Source organism: Rhinolophus ferrumequinum, chromosome 13 (assembly GCF_004115265.2).
Source record: "Rhinolophus ferrumequinum isolate MPI-CBG mRhiFer1 chromosome 13, mRhiFer1_v1.p, whole genome shotgun sequence".
Classification (NCBI taxonomy): Eukaryota; Metazoa; Chordata; class Mammalia; order Chiroptera; family Rhinolophidae; genus Rhinolophus; species Rhinolophus ferrumequinum.
Window position 1 is genome coordinate 54,109,052 of NC_046296.1, and position 17,695 is coordinate 54,126,746.

At 38.4% G+C, this 17,695-nt stretch overlaps 1 protein-coding gene across 1 annotated transcript in view; it reads right to left on the reverse strand.

The window, feature by feature from the left end:
* Positions 1 to 17,695, reverse strand: part of SELENOI (selenoprotein I) — a 35,633-nt gene that overhangs the window by 15,687 nt on the left and 2,251 nt on the right. Inside the window, exons 2-4 of the mRNA XM_033124483.1 lie at positions 5,410 to 5,478; positions 4,833 to 4,941; positions 2,881 to 2,955 (exon numbers count right to left, since the gene is read on the reverse strand). Coding sequence (XP_032980374.1) covers positions 2,881 to 2,955; positions 4,833 to 4,941; positions 5,410 to 5,478 — 253 coding nt within the window. The remainder of the gene's footprint in view (positions 1 to 2,880; positions 2,956 to 4,832; positions 4,942 to 5,409; positions 5,479 to 17,695) is intronic.

Consider the following 17,695-nt stretch of genomic DNA (forward strand, 5'->3'; position numbering starts at 1 on the left):
TGATAATTAAAGATACAATGTATCACAAACCATAGAAGGGAAAGGTACAGAAAAGGGACAGGTTCTCTTCAGATAATCTAAAATGGCTTTCCAGACAAGAGGACATCTGAGTGGGGACATAAAGAATGAGATGGATTTCAGAAGATAAGAGATAAAAGAGTATGCCATTTCAAGAGGAGGGCGTGCTCTCAGCACAAACACCGAGATGGAAAAGCACATGCCATGTGCAGAGAAAGCCAAGTAGTTTAGTTTGACTAGAAACAGTATGTGAAGAGGGCAGTATAAAGAGGCTAGAAGGGAGGTGTGAGCCAATTTAAAAGTTTTAGGGAGTATGAGAAGCTACTAAAAGTATCTGAGTGGGGGAGTGACAAGAATGACACATCCATGAAGTGCTTCGGAAATATTCACCTGACATCCGTGTGAATGACAGGCTGGAAAAGGGACACTAATTAGTCAGCCAAAACTGAGATGGAATGCAATATGAATGAAAAGCTGGAGACAGGTGAGATAGTAAGTAAGCAAAAATGACACGGGAGCAAAAAGATGAGAGGTGAGTCCACAGGACAAGAAGACCATCTCCAGTTTCCCATCTGGGTAACTAAGAGAGTGGTACTGTTAACAGAGATAAGGAAGTCAGCAGGAGCAAGACAGATAGAAAACATGCTCAGTATGATGTCAGAGGCTGAAACTGAAGTGTTAGCAGGATATCCACGTGGTAATGTCAAGCAACTCAACCCAAGGGTCCTTATTAGCAGCAACTCAGAGGACAAATAAGGGCTAGCTATAAACACGGCAGTCATCGTAAGTGTTAAGAATCAGAATTACCAAGGGAATAAAGAGAAAGAGAAAGCTAAGGATAAATAAAGCACAGTGGAACACCTTTATTTAGGGGCAGAAACAGGAGCCTGGGGAGAGGAAGAGGGAAGGGGAGAGGGAGAGGAGGAAAGAGAGAAAGAGAGAAGGAGAGAGAGTGGGAGAAAGGGAAGGAGGGAGGGAGGGAGAGAGGGAAGGAGAAAAGGAAGGAAGGAATGGTAAAACGTAGTTAAAAAGGAAGTCTGAATTATAAAAATTTCTCACCAAAAGAAACAGTTTTGTTAACTAAGTGAATAGAATTAGACTAACTGTAAAGATTCAGATTTAAGGAGTTAAAAACTCCTATAACTTCTGTTTCTTGCCCATCCTGGTATTATCTTGCTCACACAGTATTATCCCAGTGCCCAGCTCAGTTTGTGGCAAAGACGGCCTTGGAAAGTACTGTTAAAGGGATATATGAAAGGATGAACGCCAGACTCCTGCCCAAAGACTGCAGATTGTTATGTAAGGTTGGGAACTTTTCTGCTCTTAAGTAGCTAAAATGTCATTTCCTAAGTCATTTCTCATTATTTCCTGGCTTAATTTCCTATTTACAGTGCAACTGCTGTGCAGTTATCACAAACATTAAATTCATGAATGACATTTTGATTGTGTTTTGTGCATCTTCTCACTGAACTCATTACAGCTCCACAAGTCCAGGGTCTGGATATGTTTCAGAATCCTTAAGAAAGGTAGTTCACAGAGTATGAAAAAACCCCCGGAGGACCCAGAGCAGAACCCAATGATCAAACATGTTAATATTTCTGCAAATTGCCTCAAGTGAGTTCAAGGCAAGTTTTGCAATAGGTCAGGATTTTTGCCAGAATTGTGGACCTCAAATAGGTAGATGACACAGTATATAACGAGCTCTGTTGATACTCTGTTAAAAGTCAGAGGCCACCCGCACCTTTTCCCCATTCCTCCTGCAGTCCTTTGCAACCAAATAACAGAATTTTAAAAGCTTCTCATCTTTAATAACACATGCACAAAAGCTTCTGCCTAACTATATAACTAAGCTTTTCCCTAATTCTTCTAGACTTCACTTTCTTCATTCCCTAAACTCTTACAGTTCTGGTCATCCATTGGGTCAGCATTTAATCATGTACCAGATTATACTGGTTTTATGAGTGCAAGTCATTTGTATCTGAAGAGATCGAAGCAACTTGAAGTTAGGTCACAGGCATTTAAAAACAATATACTGAGTGCCTACTATGTTCTAAATACTGGGTACACAGCAGTGAAAAAAAAAACAAAGTACCCACCCTCAAGAAACTTACATTGTATAGCAGGCAGACACAAATAAGTAGGCAGGCAAACAGATAATAGGTCATATGATTTTAAGTGCTACAGAGAAAAACAAAGCAGGGAATGACACAAAGAGAATGCAGAACAAGCCATGTAGACAATGAAAAGCATTCTTGGCGCAACAGACAGTCTGGCCTCGCACAGCAGGCTTCCCTGGCCACCCCTTCCACCAAATAAGAACTGATCACGTCCTTCTTTGTTCTCCCTTTGTGCTCTATCATCGCATCTCTGTCGGCATTCTGCAGTAACTGTATGTCAGTATTGCTTCCCAAACTTAAGACAAAAATGATGTCTTATTCCATGAGTTGGCAAATATGTTTTGTAAAAGGCCAGATAATAACTAGTTTAGGCATTCTTGGGTCATATGATCTCTGCTGGCAACTACTCCACTCTGTTTTTGTTGCAGGAAAGCAGCCCCAGATAATATGTAAAAAAATGAACACAGCTGTGTCACAATAAAAATTTACTTACAAACATAGGCCACAGGCCGGTTCAGCCCACAAGGGGTAGTTTGCACTCCTATCTTATCCTTTCAATCCCTAGCAATAAATGACGATATTTTTCATTCAGAAACTTAAAAACACACTTATCAAATGGAACAGGATATTAATAAAACCTAGTTAAAATGAATTAAGCATAGAAGAAAACGTTAATTTAGCGGTGGCTATCCTTGCTCACGGATTCACCGCCAGTGACTAAGGAGCGGATCTGCCGACTTCTTACCGAGGGTGTAGGCTATGAAGTTGAGGATGCCCACTACAATCCAAACCCAGTCAGGTACATGCTTGTGACCCGGTGCTGCAAAGGAAAGCGACTCAGAGTTTAATGCAGTCTAAGTACACTCGTTCTTACCATAGCATACACTGCCAATGAAAGAAGTTTCTATTTATTCAATAGAAATTACAGTACTTTACAATATATTTTGAGAGCAAACGGAGGTAAATATTAAAATGTATCAGTAAACTCTGGGGGGAAAAAAAAGACATAACTGCCCAACTTTTCGTCAACAATAGGCATTTATTTTGAGCTTTAATTATTATTTAAGATTGTTTATCTTTACTTGAAAATTACTTGTGTGCCTAATGTTTTTGGAATTTAAAAAATGCTTGTGTTTAATCCGATTCTGATTGTTTATGATACTAGCACAAACATGTATTGTTTGTTAGTATATTAAATTATTAATTAGCTAAACAAAAGACTTTTTGATCTGGGTATAGATCAGTTACCTCAACTGGATGATTTGGGCATCAGAATCATTCTGAAATGTCTGGGTCTCACTTTTTCCCCTAAGACAGAACAACTAAGAATCAGCAGCCTGGGTTCTAGTCCTGGCTCTGTAACCAATAAGCACTGTGATCTGAATATATCATTTAACCTCTCAAGTCTGCCATTTTCCAAATATACTGGGACTAAATGGTTGATCTGGTCCTTCAAGTTCTATGATTTGGAAAAATATATACAGTATTTACATATTTTTAGTTCTCTGAAGTAAAAATAAGTATATAATCTTATTTAATCAGAGAAAATAATATTTCTAGCTACAAAGGTTATCCTGAGGATTAATACAAACTTAAAGAAATAGTTAATATCAAAACCATGCTTAATGAAATTTAACCCTACTTTTTATTCATGTGGTACTTTATGGTCTTCGATTACTATTTTATTACGTGTGCAGAAGCAATGGCTAAAAATTTCAGTTGATAAAAGTTAGGCATATACAAGTATATAGTTTCAATATCCAGAATTTCTGTAATAGCAAAACGCCTAAGTGTTTAAAACTCTGAATTTTCCTACAAAAACAATGTTGTCAGTGAGTGTTTATTTCTCCAGGTCAGTCCACAAAAGTCTGTTGAACCAAGAACACAGATGAACTATACTACTAAAACTCCTGAATACATCATTTGTAAGTATTCTTACTGAAAAATATGTTCTAACTTAGAATACAAAAAAACACTCCATCTATCCTGCTCAACTCCATCAACTGGATGAGTGATAAAAATAAGCCGTCTCCCACCATCCACCCCCATCCCAAATACACCCCAGATTCACTCCGATTGCCTGGGGCAGAAGCTGGGAGTGGAAGAAGGTGAAGATAAAATAGGTGTAAAAGAAGACATTGGAGACCGAGGCAGGAACAGGCTGAAAACTGCCTCCAAAAGTGCTTCGTTCCTCTCTTCCCCCATAAGGATTCAGACTTCTGTTAAATACTTAAGGTCTAAGAAACATTTTAAGAGGAAACTAGGAGTTATAAGCAAGAAAGGATGCTTAGCAGGGGGAATGAGACGTATTTTCTTTAGAAAACGGAATTTTTCTTTCATAACTAGAAAAAGGGGAAGGATAATTCTGAATCTGGAAGGTAGGTGGGGCTCTGCTTATAGTCATCTTCCAGGAGTTCTGCAGTTCTAATTCTCCGTCTTACAAATCCAATTATTCTTTACCAAAACCTCACGCTTTTTAGATAGCATATTTAAATTCAATAGCCAAGTTGGTTTCTAGAACTTAATGGAAACATATGTAACAGACTGTGAAAACACAGCTTGTATACCCAGTTCTGACATTTTACATACCCTTACAATATCCAAAACTTTTCAGAAATACAAGCATCTTAATAGAACCAGAAAATAACCATATCTCATTTTTCTCTAAACATTTTAAATTAAAAGTAATAACCTTACCTGAAGCATAAAAATCAGGATCAAAGTATGCCATAAGTAGAAAATTGAATACAACCAGCAGAAAGCCAGAAAAGGTTATCAGATTTGGAGCCAGCCAAGTAGGAAATACCTGTTTTTCAAAATAATTACAAAATAATTAAAGTAGAGGAATCTCTCTGTCCATTACACATCACAACATACAAATTTAAGTTATACTAAAAGCTGTCATTTAAAAGATCATATACAGGAATTACTTATACTAAAATGTAAACCACAATCTCTAGCTGATACAAATAAGCACTTCTTTCTAGTCTGTGTTTTAAATAATTATATAATTAATACTTTTATAGTCATAACATTATACTTATTTTAGAAAATTTAAAAGGGCATTTTACAAAATTGTAACTTCCAGAGTATAAACTTAGATTTCAACAATAAGATAAATGGAAAGTTATGTAACTAAGGGAAAGGAGGATGGAAAGGGTAGTTTCTTTAGATACCTTATTAAGCTGACAGTTGCGTCCATAACACTCCATAAAATAGTTTAAAATATTTAAAACTTACGAAAACATAAGTGCATGTCTAGTAATCATCTTACCTTTACTATAGTGTTCCAAAATGGATGCATGACATAGAGAGAGAGTGGACTGGTATCCACAGCACTGTACTGTTAAGAAATGAAAGAAAATATTCAGTGTTAATCCTTGCACACTAGCAAACAGAACAACATTTCTTAAATGAAAATAATACAAAAATAACCTGGAAAATATGTCAATTTACAGGAAACAATGAAACTAGAGGAGCAATATAAATGGAGCAAAGACTGTAAAGCATAGCGAGATATTTTGTTAATCAACTTCTATAATATTATGTTTCAGTAGAAAAATCTATATTACTTACAAGTTCTCACCATACAGGATTAGTGATATGCACATTGATCATATACCTCTCAACTTCCTTCATCTCTCTCAAACTCCAGGAATCCAGTTGTTTTACCTTTAGATACCATTACTAATGCTCTTACTAGCTGTGTGACCTTGGGCAAGTCACTTTACGTCTCTGCCTTAGTTTCTTCACCTGCAAGATGGGGATGATGACCTTTACCTCAAAGAATTACCATAAGTATTAGACAAGTTAATAATATATGTTAAGTGCTTAGAACAGTATCTGGCCTACAGTAAGTACCATGTTTCCACGACAATAAGAGCTAGCCAGACCATCAGCTCTAATGCGTCTTTTGGAGCAAAAATTAATATAAGACCCAGTTTTATTTTACTATAATAGAAGACCAGGCCTTATATAATATAATATATATTAATTTTTGTTCCAAAAGACGCGTTAGAGCTGATGGTCTGGCTAGGTCTTATTTGTGGGGAAACAGGGGACTATATAAGTATTAGATATTATTATTAAATGTGTTTTGAGCACCAAAAGAATAACTGATCCCTTTATAGCAGAAAATGGATTGCATAAATAAGCAAAGGAAGGCAACAGGTTAAGGTTCTGTAAGTTTACTCCCCAATTTTTGAGCTATTTAGTAAAAATTCAAAGGAAAGTTTAACAAGTATTTAAATATATAAAATTTTAAGAATGATGTCGGTGACTTATTCATCAAACACACACACACTGGAGTACCTAGCATATTGGAAGCACTCCACTAGGGGTAGAAAAGAAGGGATACAAAATTGGCAAGGGGCAATTCCCACCCTCAAGGAGTGGGAATATTATCTAATTCATCCAGCTGACATTTAAACAGTGTCATAGTAGTTAAACATTTGAAAAAAGTTTCGATGGTGTTTTGCCTTTATGCTTGGTATGTATATAAAATAAGTAGTAAGTATTTGAGTATCTAATTTTTTAAAAAAATCATAATTAAAGATTAAAATTTCTTCCTGAATGTTTTATGAATATGTAGGAAATGTTTTCTCATCAGTGTTTCAAAACTTACAAGTATGATGGAATAAAACAGTAAAAAGACATAATTTAAAATACTGCAAGCAAAGAGAGTTAACTGGTAAGTCCAATGTTCATTAACCAGACCCCATTTCTGAGTGCCTCCTTATTTCCAACCCATTCTGAATGAAATGGGATAATGTGAACAAAAGATGTAAGATAGACAGCGGGAAGCAAATGGTGACGGAGAACGCGCTTCGCCTCTGCTGGCCAGAGTTAGAAGCTGTGTAGTTGAATCCAGACTCTCAGCAGAAGCCTACTTATATTAAATGAGTATTACATCATTCTTACTAAAACCAACTTTTACCTGCAAGTTCTCTACAGTCTACAAAGCTTTCCCACATAACAGATACCACTACATCTGAACTTCTGCAGAATTAACGAGTCCTCAACTGACACGACTGCCTGAATTTAAGTCTTCAGACCTGGGGACTGGAACCAATATGACCCCCTAAAGGCTGTCGATGACAAGATGGAGGGCCCTGGCCTCCTCCACTTCACAAAAGCCTGCGCCCAGACCCAAAAGATAAAGTCAGCAGGTCAGATAAACGGGCAAGCCACACGTTTCAAGTTCACCATCTACTGTAAAGTACGAAAGCTGTAAGACGTCCAAATCAGAAGAAAACAGTTTAAGACATCACACCAATAGCTAATATGACATTACAAAGTACAATGCTCTTAATTCAAATGTTTGCTGAATGAGTCTCATTCAACAGCTTTCTATAATTTGACTTAAGATCTGAAAGAAGGTCCTTCAAATTGATGGTATTTTGATTTGAAAAGCTCCACTTTTTACCATATTTGCCGTGAATAATGTGCACTTTTTTACACAAATTTGTGAGGAAAAAATAAGGATGCGCATTATACATGGGTAGGACTAATTCCACATCTATATAAATGTTTTTAATTCTTTTTTTATGCTTATGGGTTAAAAGGGTAACTCTAGAAATCAATAACAATATCCGTATCCAAAATAATACCCTGGAATACGATAACCGGTTTTGTTGAATTTACAACGAACTTGCAACAAAAATAATTTCGGCCAACAGTTCAATGAAATGAAACAAAGAGCAACATATTATTGTCCACAGAGTAAGTGACTCAGACTTGATAAGACACCACAGGGTAAACAGCGTGACATAACTCTTCATATGCTTTAGGCGAGAGCTAGCAACTTAGCTAATATTTTTACAAAAATCATTGGAAAATTAAAACAAGAGATTTTTTTCCCTGAAAGTTTGGGCCAAAAACATGGGTGTGCATTATACATGGGAGTGCATTCTACATGGCAAAATACGGTAAATTCTGAAGTTTTAACTCTAAATCCCTATTTCAGGAGACCAGTAGAAGTATGAAAAGAATGTAGAACTAAGTACAAGAAGGTCAGTTTGCCGAAATAGTTTTTTATGTTTAATAATAGCCGATGAGCTCAAGTATAGCAAGAATGATCAATATGAGATTGCAAAAGATCGCAAACAACACACCTAAAGAACACTCTGAACTTTAGCATTACACCTGAGTATTTTTTAAGGTCATTTATCAGTTGGTATAAAGGAACTTGAAACTGTCTTGTGAATCAACAGGAACAAAGAATGATTCAAACTTTCCACATACGTGAGAAAATAAGTAAAACATAAACTTTTAAAGGTGTTAAACTAGGTTTAGGTTACATGTTAATGCTTGTTAAATATACTTTTATTTTCCATTGCAATGATGTTTTGCTATACCGCAGACTACCTGACCAGGTGGATTATCCACTGCGCAGGCCTGCTGTGACTTGCGTGACTCTCCCATCTCCTGGGCTAGACTAAGCTAGTGCTTTGGAGAAATGCTTGAGGACCACAGCCTGAGTTTGGGAGAATCCTTCCACAGCAAAACCTCAGAACCACAAGAGCATTCAGCAGATATCTAATTCTTGTGTGCCTGCCCCTCAACTATGAGAATAGGTAAAACAGTCACCTGGCCTCTTTTTAAATGCTTCTACTTGCAAAAAACCTCACAACTTCCAGAAGCAACCCAATCCAAGGTAAAGCAATTTTTCTATACACTAGCAAAATCCTCTGCTTGCTCTTTATTTTTCTATCCTGTTTTCTTTGGCCTTTATAAAGTTAAGCAGACACGGGTCTAATTTTCCGTCCAAAACATAGTCCTTCAATTGGCTGAAGATAACTCTCCCTGTCACACCTAAATCTTGTCTTCACCTGGTTAAACATCCCGTTCCTTTTGTTGCCCCTCTTTCGCCATGGTTTCAATCTCCTTCATCATCTACAAGTACATCTAGTTCCCTAGACCAGACGTTAGAAAGCTTTTTGTGTAAAGGGCCAGACTGTAAATATTTTAGGCTTTGCAGGCCCTCTGGTCTCTGTAACAAACAGTTTGACAACTTGTGCGCCAGACGATCCAATTTGTTAAACCAACTCAAAAGTGTGATCCAGGGCAAAAGGAGCATCTCAAGTGGGGCGCTGAGTAGAACGGAACGTGACTATAAACCCCTCAAAACTTCCCCAATAACTTATTTCTCTGCTGCTCAACAGATTAACTTCCTGTGGCAACAAAATCATACTGCCGACTTACATACAACTTCATAGTCATCTGAACCCCTCAGGCCTTTCTTACACCGACTGCTAAACCATCCTTCTCTATGGTAATAAGAGGTTCACTATTGGTACCTAAGTGTAAGACTCTACATTTACTGTTTTCACATTTCATCCTGATAGACTCAACTCATCTTTCTATCTCCTCCAGATCTCTTCAGGTTCAGACTTGGTTATCCAAGGTAATAGCTATGCCTCCCAAAACTTGAAGCATGCAAATCTGTCATATCAATAATGCCTTCACTTAAGTCTCTGTAAAAATGCTGATCAAGGAAGAGCTTCTAAACATTTCCCTCAAGATTGCTATTCCTACATTTAATCATTTTTATTTGGGTATACAATGCTATACTGTCACATACAGCAATTACTCTATCTTGGCCACAAGAAAAGATATTCATAAACTCTTACTGAAATCAGAATTACCTTAGCATTTTGTCAAATATTAGAAAGTTTCAAAACTTTTTTTTTACTATAGCACAAAAAAATAAAGCAGAATTCATTCTTCATTCATTCATTCAGAAGGACAATAAATATTTCAGATTGAATGCCTACGATTTTGCCAGGCATTGCACTAAGCCACTGCAAAGTAAATGGTGAGCAAGACCAAAATGTTTCCTGTGTTCACCAACTCTACAGTCTAGTGTGAAACAGATGATAAGCAAGAAAACAAGTAATAAAGTTGTGATAAAACTGTGAAGGAAACAAAGAGGGCGCTGTGCATGAGGCTAAGGGGTCAGGGAGCGCCAGAGAAAGCCGAGTCTCTAAGAAGCAGAGACCAGAGCTGAGTCCTAACAGAGGAGAAGACAGTCAGGTAAAGAATGTATGAGCCATAACAGTGAGTCAAAGAAGCAAGGCACTACAGAGAACATGCTGTTACACATTCCATTTATATGAAGTTCAAACACAGACAAAATTAATTTATGGCAAAAGAAGTCGTAACTGAATGAGGGTCTTCTGAAATGCCAGAAATAATTCTCTATCTTGAACTGGGTGGTGGTTACATGGTATATACATATGTAAAAATTCATTAAGTTATACACTCAAGATCTGTGCACTTATATGTAATTTATACCGAAAAGGAAAAAGAAAATAAAGAATATATGTGTGGCAATATGTATGTGTGCATATGTGTGCATGTGTGTGTGTGTGTGTGTGCATGTGTGTGGTACATGTGTTGGGAGGAGGGTGAATCCCAAGATCAACTTTCAAGCAGAGAGAACAAAATGTGCAAAGACCACAAAGCTAGAAACCCTTGAAATACTGGAGGAAGGCAAGGTAGCCACAGCGTAGGGAGCAAGGAGGAGCGGTTTGAAATGAGACTGGGGTGGGGGCAGACACCACCCAGCAGGACACAGTGAGTTGAATTTGATCTAAACACAATGTGTGTCCTGCTTTATATTTTTAAAGTATCACACTGGAAGGGGGCAAAAGTGCAAATGGAGAAACCAGTTAAGAGACTGTACACCAGGCAAAAGACGATTGTGGGTTAGACTCAGAGCAGTACGGTGACTTCTAAATTACTTCCAAAATACGCTGTGACGTGCCCATTTTTGAGAAGGACATTAGAAATGTGAGTCTCTTCTTAATTTAAGAAGGAAATTGGTTCTAATTAAAGAAAACCATACAGCCACCTCCTTGGACCTAAAAATATTTCCTTTATACAGGTACTGTATTTTAAATCCATTCTGTGTACTGATAAGAAAACTGATATGAATTGACTCAGCCTTGCCTAAATACAGAGCTCTGGACAACTATTAGACTGAGGCTATTATCCCAACTACATGAGGCGAAGGGGCCAGAGCGTGCCAGAGAAAGCTGAGTCTCTAAGGAGGAGACCAGAGCAGAGTCCTAACAGAGAAGACAACTATCTATACTATCAACTATCTATAATCAGCAGATTTCCCTTGCTTTGTCTTCTAATCAGTATGAGAAGAGGACTCTTACTCTCAAATGATTTTTGATATAAATGATTTTTACTCATCTGAAATATAAACTTTATACCTGTAAAACATCTTTTAGTTAACTGTGGAAACCCATAAAATGTGGCTTGAGTACAAGCCAATAATAATTCACAAACTGCAAGTATTCAGATGTAAGCAAAGTCAAAATGACGTTTCTGATTTTTAAAAATTATTTCCAAAATTATTGAGTGCAACATCAACTGTTTTTAGGAGTAAAAAGCAAGGTAGCCATAAGAATCTATGATATAAAAACACCAAATCTAAACTTAAAATGAAAAGGGGGCGGGGAGTTCTATTAACCCGGGGATAGAAATCAAGTTTCTTAAAGTGCTTATTAATACAAGACGTCAAATACTGCACCCACAGAGAACATGACTCAGGAGACAGTGAGATCTCATATCAGTACATACCATCACTTACATCTGCTAGGAATTCAGAGAGAAGATGGTGGTAAGAGAAGATTGGAGAAGAGCTAGAACAATGAGACAAGAACAAGCAGGCCAGGAGGACAGACAGGTTTGCTTGCTAGACTTAGTCTGTAATAAACTCTTAACGAGAGATGAGGAGATAAAACAAAAGGACGAGGGCGTTCAGTGAAGGAACTTGAAATGCTTGCTGAGGAATCTGCATACTAAACATGATAAACACATGGGAGGTACTGCAGATTCTTAAGTAGGAGAGTGGTGTTTGAGAAAATTTACTTACTCTGCCTGCTGGACTATTTATTATACGTGATTAAATAGAGGAAGAAATCTGAAGTCAAAAATGATCGGTGGGACCCACGCTAGTCACAGGCTTCTCAGTTACTCTTTCCATCTGTCTATTAAGTTGCCACCTTTAACTTCCTTCCCTAAAATACACTTTCTCATGGTATTGCTTCCTGAGGCGTGGGTATGTTCATCTAATGTTATATGCTATCTAACGTTCACAAGCGGGAAGCACAAATGTCAAGTATTATTTTTTATTTACTTAACACTAAGTGCCAGGCACTTTACAACTATTAATTCATTCAATTTTGATAATGATCCTATGAGCCCATTTCACAGATCAGGAAACCTGGTTAGTGAGATGAAGTTACCTGCTCGAGATCGCAGAGCTAGTATGTGGGTTCTTTTTAACTTAACATCAGTACCAAAGCTAACTATTTAGTCAAAAGCCTTTTATCTCAATCACAGCTCATAGTAATATGATGTTCTTAACACTCAACTAGATGTAAAACTAGCACACACAAGCCCACTTCCTTGCCCCTACTAATAATTTAAAACTGGGGGAAGAGAAATCAAATCAATTCTTTTTCACTATCTATTGTCCCCATCTGCAAACAGAGACACAAATCCAATTAAGCATGATACTGAAGGTCTTTATTCTAATGTTTATGTATCTTATACAAAACACCCAGTAACTGTAAGGCACAGTTCATATGTCACCCTTAGATTTGAGAGGCAGCAGAGCATGAAGAACGTGGACTCGGAAGCCAGGATGCCTGGATTCAAACCTCAACTTGGGAACCTTGAGCAAGTAATCTAAACTCTCTGTGTCTCAGTAATGTGGGGGAAATAATAGGACCTCTACCTCACGAGGCACTTGTGAATATTAAATGAGATAACAGATGTACAGCCTGGCAGATAGTAAATGCTATCTAAATGTTTGCTATTGTTCCCATTATTATTATTCACTATTTCCGATGATACTGCTCTCCCGTCGCGTTCCCTGAGCTCACGGGGCTCAGCCTGCCCTCACACACCCACCACTTCCTCGCACCTCTATTAGTATGGTCTTCCGAGTCTCCGGGCCTTGATTCCCATCAGTCTCTCTAAAACACCTTTCCCCAACACCTTGTCCCCTTATGCACTGGACAAATTCTTGTTCAGCAAAGTTCTTAACATTTAAGCATTACAGCAGGTAGAAAAACAAGCCATCATCAGTGAAGTGATATTTCAGAAAGTAGTAAAAGAACCAATTCAAGATGGTTCTTCCAAAATAGCACCTAAAAATGTAACCTTCTCCCCGCCACTAAATCTCTCTCCCTCTCCCTCTGCAGAAGTTTCCTATCCAGCCCTCTTTCACTCCTTCTGAAAGACTCCTCTGTCTCTGCCAGCTGCAAAAATAATTCTGAGACATTTGTAAATCTTTATCTCAGACCACCAAAATGCTTTCCAGGCCTTCCTAATGTACTGACAGATGGGAGAGGCCCCTTCCTCGAATCTATTCAAGGAGACCAAAGCACCAGTAAAGAGAAGTTATGCTTGAATTAACTAAGACATCTAGAAAATGCCATAATAAACATATTATACTGCAATCAGCCTGCAATCATAGTAAGTGAAAATCGAAAAATCAAGAATTTCTCATGCTTCTGCTGTGGCTCAGGAGCAGGAGGAAAGTGGCCTAATCTTTGAACTCGTTACAGAAATAGTCCTTTAACGGAGGGCAATTTATGCAAAAATGATACTTCGTTAGAACAAGAAGTTTTCTTTAATTCCAAGTCCACAAACCACACCTTCCCAGGGCCCTGTCCAAGAGAAGTGACCCTCACAAAAGATTACTGTTATCCTGTCAGAATCAGCATCATTTATCATTTGAATTATAATTGTGCTTCTGTAAGGATCAAACTCTCATGAGTTTGGTTACTCAAGAGATACCTTGAGCATTGAGCTATCAACCTAATTAAATTTTTGACTCAACAAAAGTCAGGTGCTACTGCTACCAAGGGTAACTTTTCACAGTTAATGCTTTATAAAACCTTTACCTCCATGACTGCCACTTCTCTCCACCCAACCATCCCACCAGAAGCTGAGTCATGCCAGACCCCTCCCCATCTTCATCCCCTGGTCCCCACACCACCCCCTCCAGCTAGTCAGTCATCTCGTTCTGTCAATTTAAAATCTTAAATCAAGGATCACAAACTCTAATGTCCACAGGAATGAGGCAGGTACACTGAACTCAGCAGACCTGCATGAAGCCTATGGACTGGTCACGAAACAAAATCTAGGGAACGGATAACCTTCTTTAATTAAAGAAGACAAGCTCTAGTCACCGTCAAGGGATTCTTGTCTAGAGAAGTTCAGGGCTGATGTTGTCCAATATTCTGGTTTCTCAAGAGACGTGTAGGTGTGGGCCAAACTGAACATATCTGCTGGCCAAATGCAGGGGGCAGGATAACCAGCTGTGACCTGGAATCCCTTTAGAATCCCCAACCCCCCCTTTGAACCCCATTGCTAAGATTCAGACCTCCCTCATGTCTTACCTAGTTTAATGCAGGAGGATCGATCCTAAGAGATCTCCAGCTCACCCTTACCTCCACCACCATATTTTTTACAAGACCAGGGTGAGCTTCCTAAAATTAAAATCTGATCCTGTTGAAACCTCCCAAGTGCCTCCCCAAAACCTATAGCACGACAGTGTACCTAAGAACCACCTGAGGCATTTAACATGCAGATAATGGCAATCTAACTCGTCGGAATCCCCCAAAGTGGGCCTAGGAATCTGCTATTTACACCCTTTCCCCAGGGCCTTCTGATGCTAGTCCTCGGACAACAGAAACGCTTGATCTACAGGGTAAAATCCAGAGTCCTTTACATCAAATCATCCCCCTCTTTCAGGGCCCTGCTCCCTCTCCAGTCTCATCTGCTACTCCATCATTATGCCTGAACATCTAACGTCTTGTGGTTCCCAGAAAATATTCTCTCAGGCCTCCAGGCCTTTGCACTGTGTTGCTGTCTTGTTCTCTGAGGGCTTTTCTCCCCTTTACTTGGTAATATCGGGGCCTACTCAGCCTTCCTTTCTAGACTGAGCTCTGTGTCCCCCTCCCTCCCCTCTCGGAGGCCTTTCTCATCTCTGACCCTCACCACCCGGAACTGCTTCCTTCTCCTCTCCCATCGCTCCCAGCACTTAGCTAACTGCATTTATTAACTATGTATAACTATTTCCAAAATAGTTATACATATATAACTATGTGTTTAGTTATATGTACTTGTCCATATACCACCAAACTGGGTCCCTTGAAGGCAGGAATTTTAGCCTAACTTAATTTTTGCAGCCTCAATGCTACCCCTGACACAGAATGAGCGCTCAATAAATGCTTACTGAATAAACAAAACCAAACTGTATGAACCAGTTAGGGAGAAGGCCAGATTCTAGTTCTTTAGCATTGCCATCAAGACACACAGTCTCTCTTTACATCCTTACTTGCAACACTAATGAATTCACAATGATCACCATTCCTAAAATCAGGTTGTTATTGACAGCCAAGTTAATTAATTACCATAATAGCAGAAACAAGCCATCATAACATTATATTCTTGGAATCAAACAAGATTATTTCACAGAACATTTCCTCTCTGAAGCAAAAAGATACAATGTGAAACAAGCTGCTACACTATCAATTGACACTATCAATTGAAACTATGCTTTCCCTAGGTCAGATTAGGCAAACCACAATGGAAGTTTCACCCTTAGATAAGTGGGAAAATTCAATTACAAAGATCTGTCCATTAAGTTGCCACCCTTAAGTTGCCAGACTTGTCCAAAGAAAGGATAAGTAGAGGGGAAGAATAAGCCTCATGGAGGTGAAATCCCTCACTATAATTAATTGTCTGTAACAAGTAACAGAGAACAACCATAGTTAAACTCCTGCCATTTTCACATTCAAAATACAAAAGTATCCTTCTGATGTTCAGGAGACACACAGCTCGCTTTTACCAGCTTTTACCATACTTCCACAATGGTTTATATTCTTTTACAGTTTCATTCCTTCAATATATGATGAGTGCCTACTCCATTCATGTGTTAGACCTTGGTCATGGTGAACAAGACACCTACAAGCCATGCCCTCCCAAAGCTCATATCCTAAAAGAGAGGGCAGACACTAATTATTTCACAGTTTAATAAAACGGTGGTAACACAATAGAGAACACAAGTGTTAAGGGAGCATATAACAGAATCTATCCCATGCTTTCTTCTGTACTGAAAATCAATTGTATTACAGTTTCTCACTACAGAAACCTAATGACCACTCTACGTGTCACCCCTTTCAGCAGTTATTCTGAATAACTGCCAGGTTTCCAACTGTAGCTCTCAGATGTACCTCTAGGGAAGATAAAGAAATTAAACTAGTTTAAAAGTAACTTTGTCATCAGCTGCTGTTATAGTGTCAATTTTGTTTCTAAATCTCTTTGCTGTACTATACAGGGTCACATCAGGGATGAAAAAGCTCTTTTGAGTGTTTTGAGTCTTTACTCACTTATGGGTAAAGCTGTTTTAATTCAACAAGCATTTATAAAGCACTGACTGTCACAGACCACACAATGGGAATGTGTGATCTTCAAGAAGAAAAGGTCTCTAGGTGGGATTCACATTCCAGTAAAACTGACCACACATATTTTTCCCTTAGACACCTTTGGATTCTTATTGTTTAATAAGAACATAGTAATGAGTAAGGAACCCTCTACAAGAAGAAATGAATTTGTGCCCTCCCCTTTTTTAAAAAAAGAAGTCTCATTATAACCAAAAGAACATCAACAAACTATATTTTAGTAAACATTGGAGGGTTGCTTAATCGACCTTTGTTTTCCAGGATGATAGGAAATCTCCTGTCAGACACAGGAAGTGTGTCAAATGACAGAAGGGGGGAAAATAGGAACAGAAAAGCACACTATAATTTCCTGTAAATGAGGACACCTATCTAGTTGGAAATACCAATTTAGAGAAGACTAGTTATAAGAAAAAGTAGATTCGCTATTAGAGACACTGCTGTAAGTGAAACAGCTATTCTATGAACAATTACCCAGATAGCTAGATCCTAGTAAGGAAGAAAAGTTTTATATGTCAATATTTACAGTGCAAAACAGGTAACAGAAAAGAGATAGAGCTTAAGGCAAAGGAGGAGGTTATCTGTGTCAATACCCTTTAATGAAAGTGGTAAAGCCCTGGCCTGGCTTACCAAGACTCTGGAACTTCTTTCCACTTACAATTTTAAGACAAGTCAATAGCATCTCAGTTCAAAATGGTATGGCACAACATTACGTGAAAGCAGAGTAATACAGTATGCGACGTTCTCAGGTCCCTTACAGTTTTTCCAGTGCCAGTTAGACACAACCCATTATGACTTTTTCAGTTATTCATTCATTCCACAAATGTTTATTGGGTGTCTAGTACGCACAGTAGCGCGGTGCTCAGGACACGGTCATCCTAAAGACAAGTCTAACCACTTGGGCATTACCTTCTAGTGGGAGACACACTGAAAACTAATTCTATAAAGAAGCAGAGGGTGCTGAGAGCACAGTTAAGAGGAAAGCGGTAGCTAGGGAACACCTCTCTGAGGAAATAACATTTAAGACATGAAGATGAATGTAAATGGGGAACGGAGCTGCATCCCTGG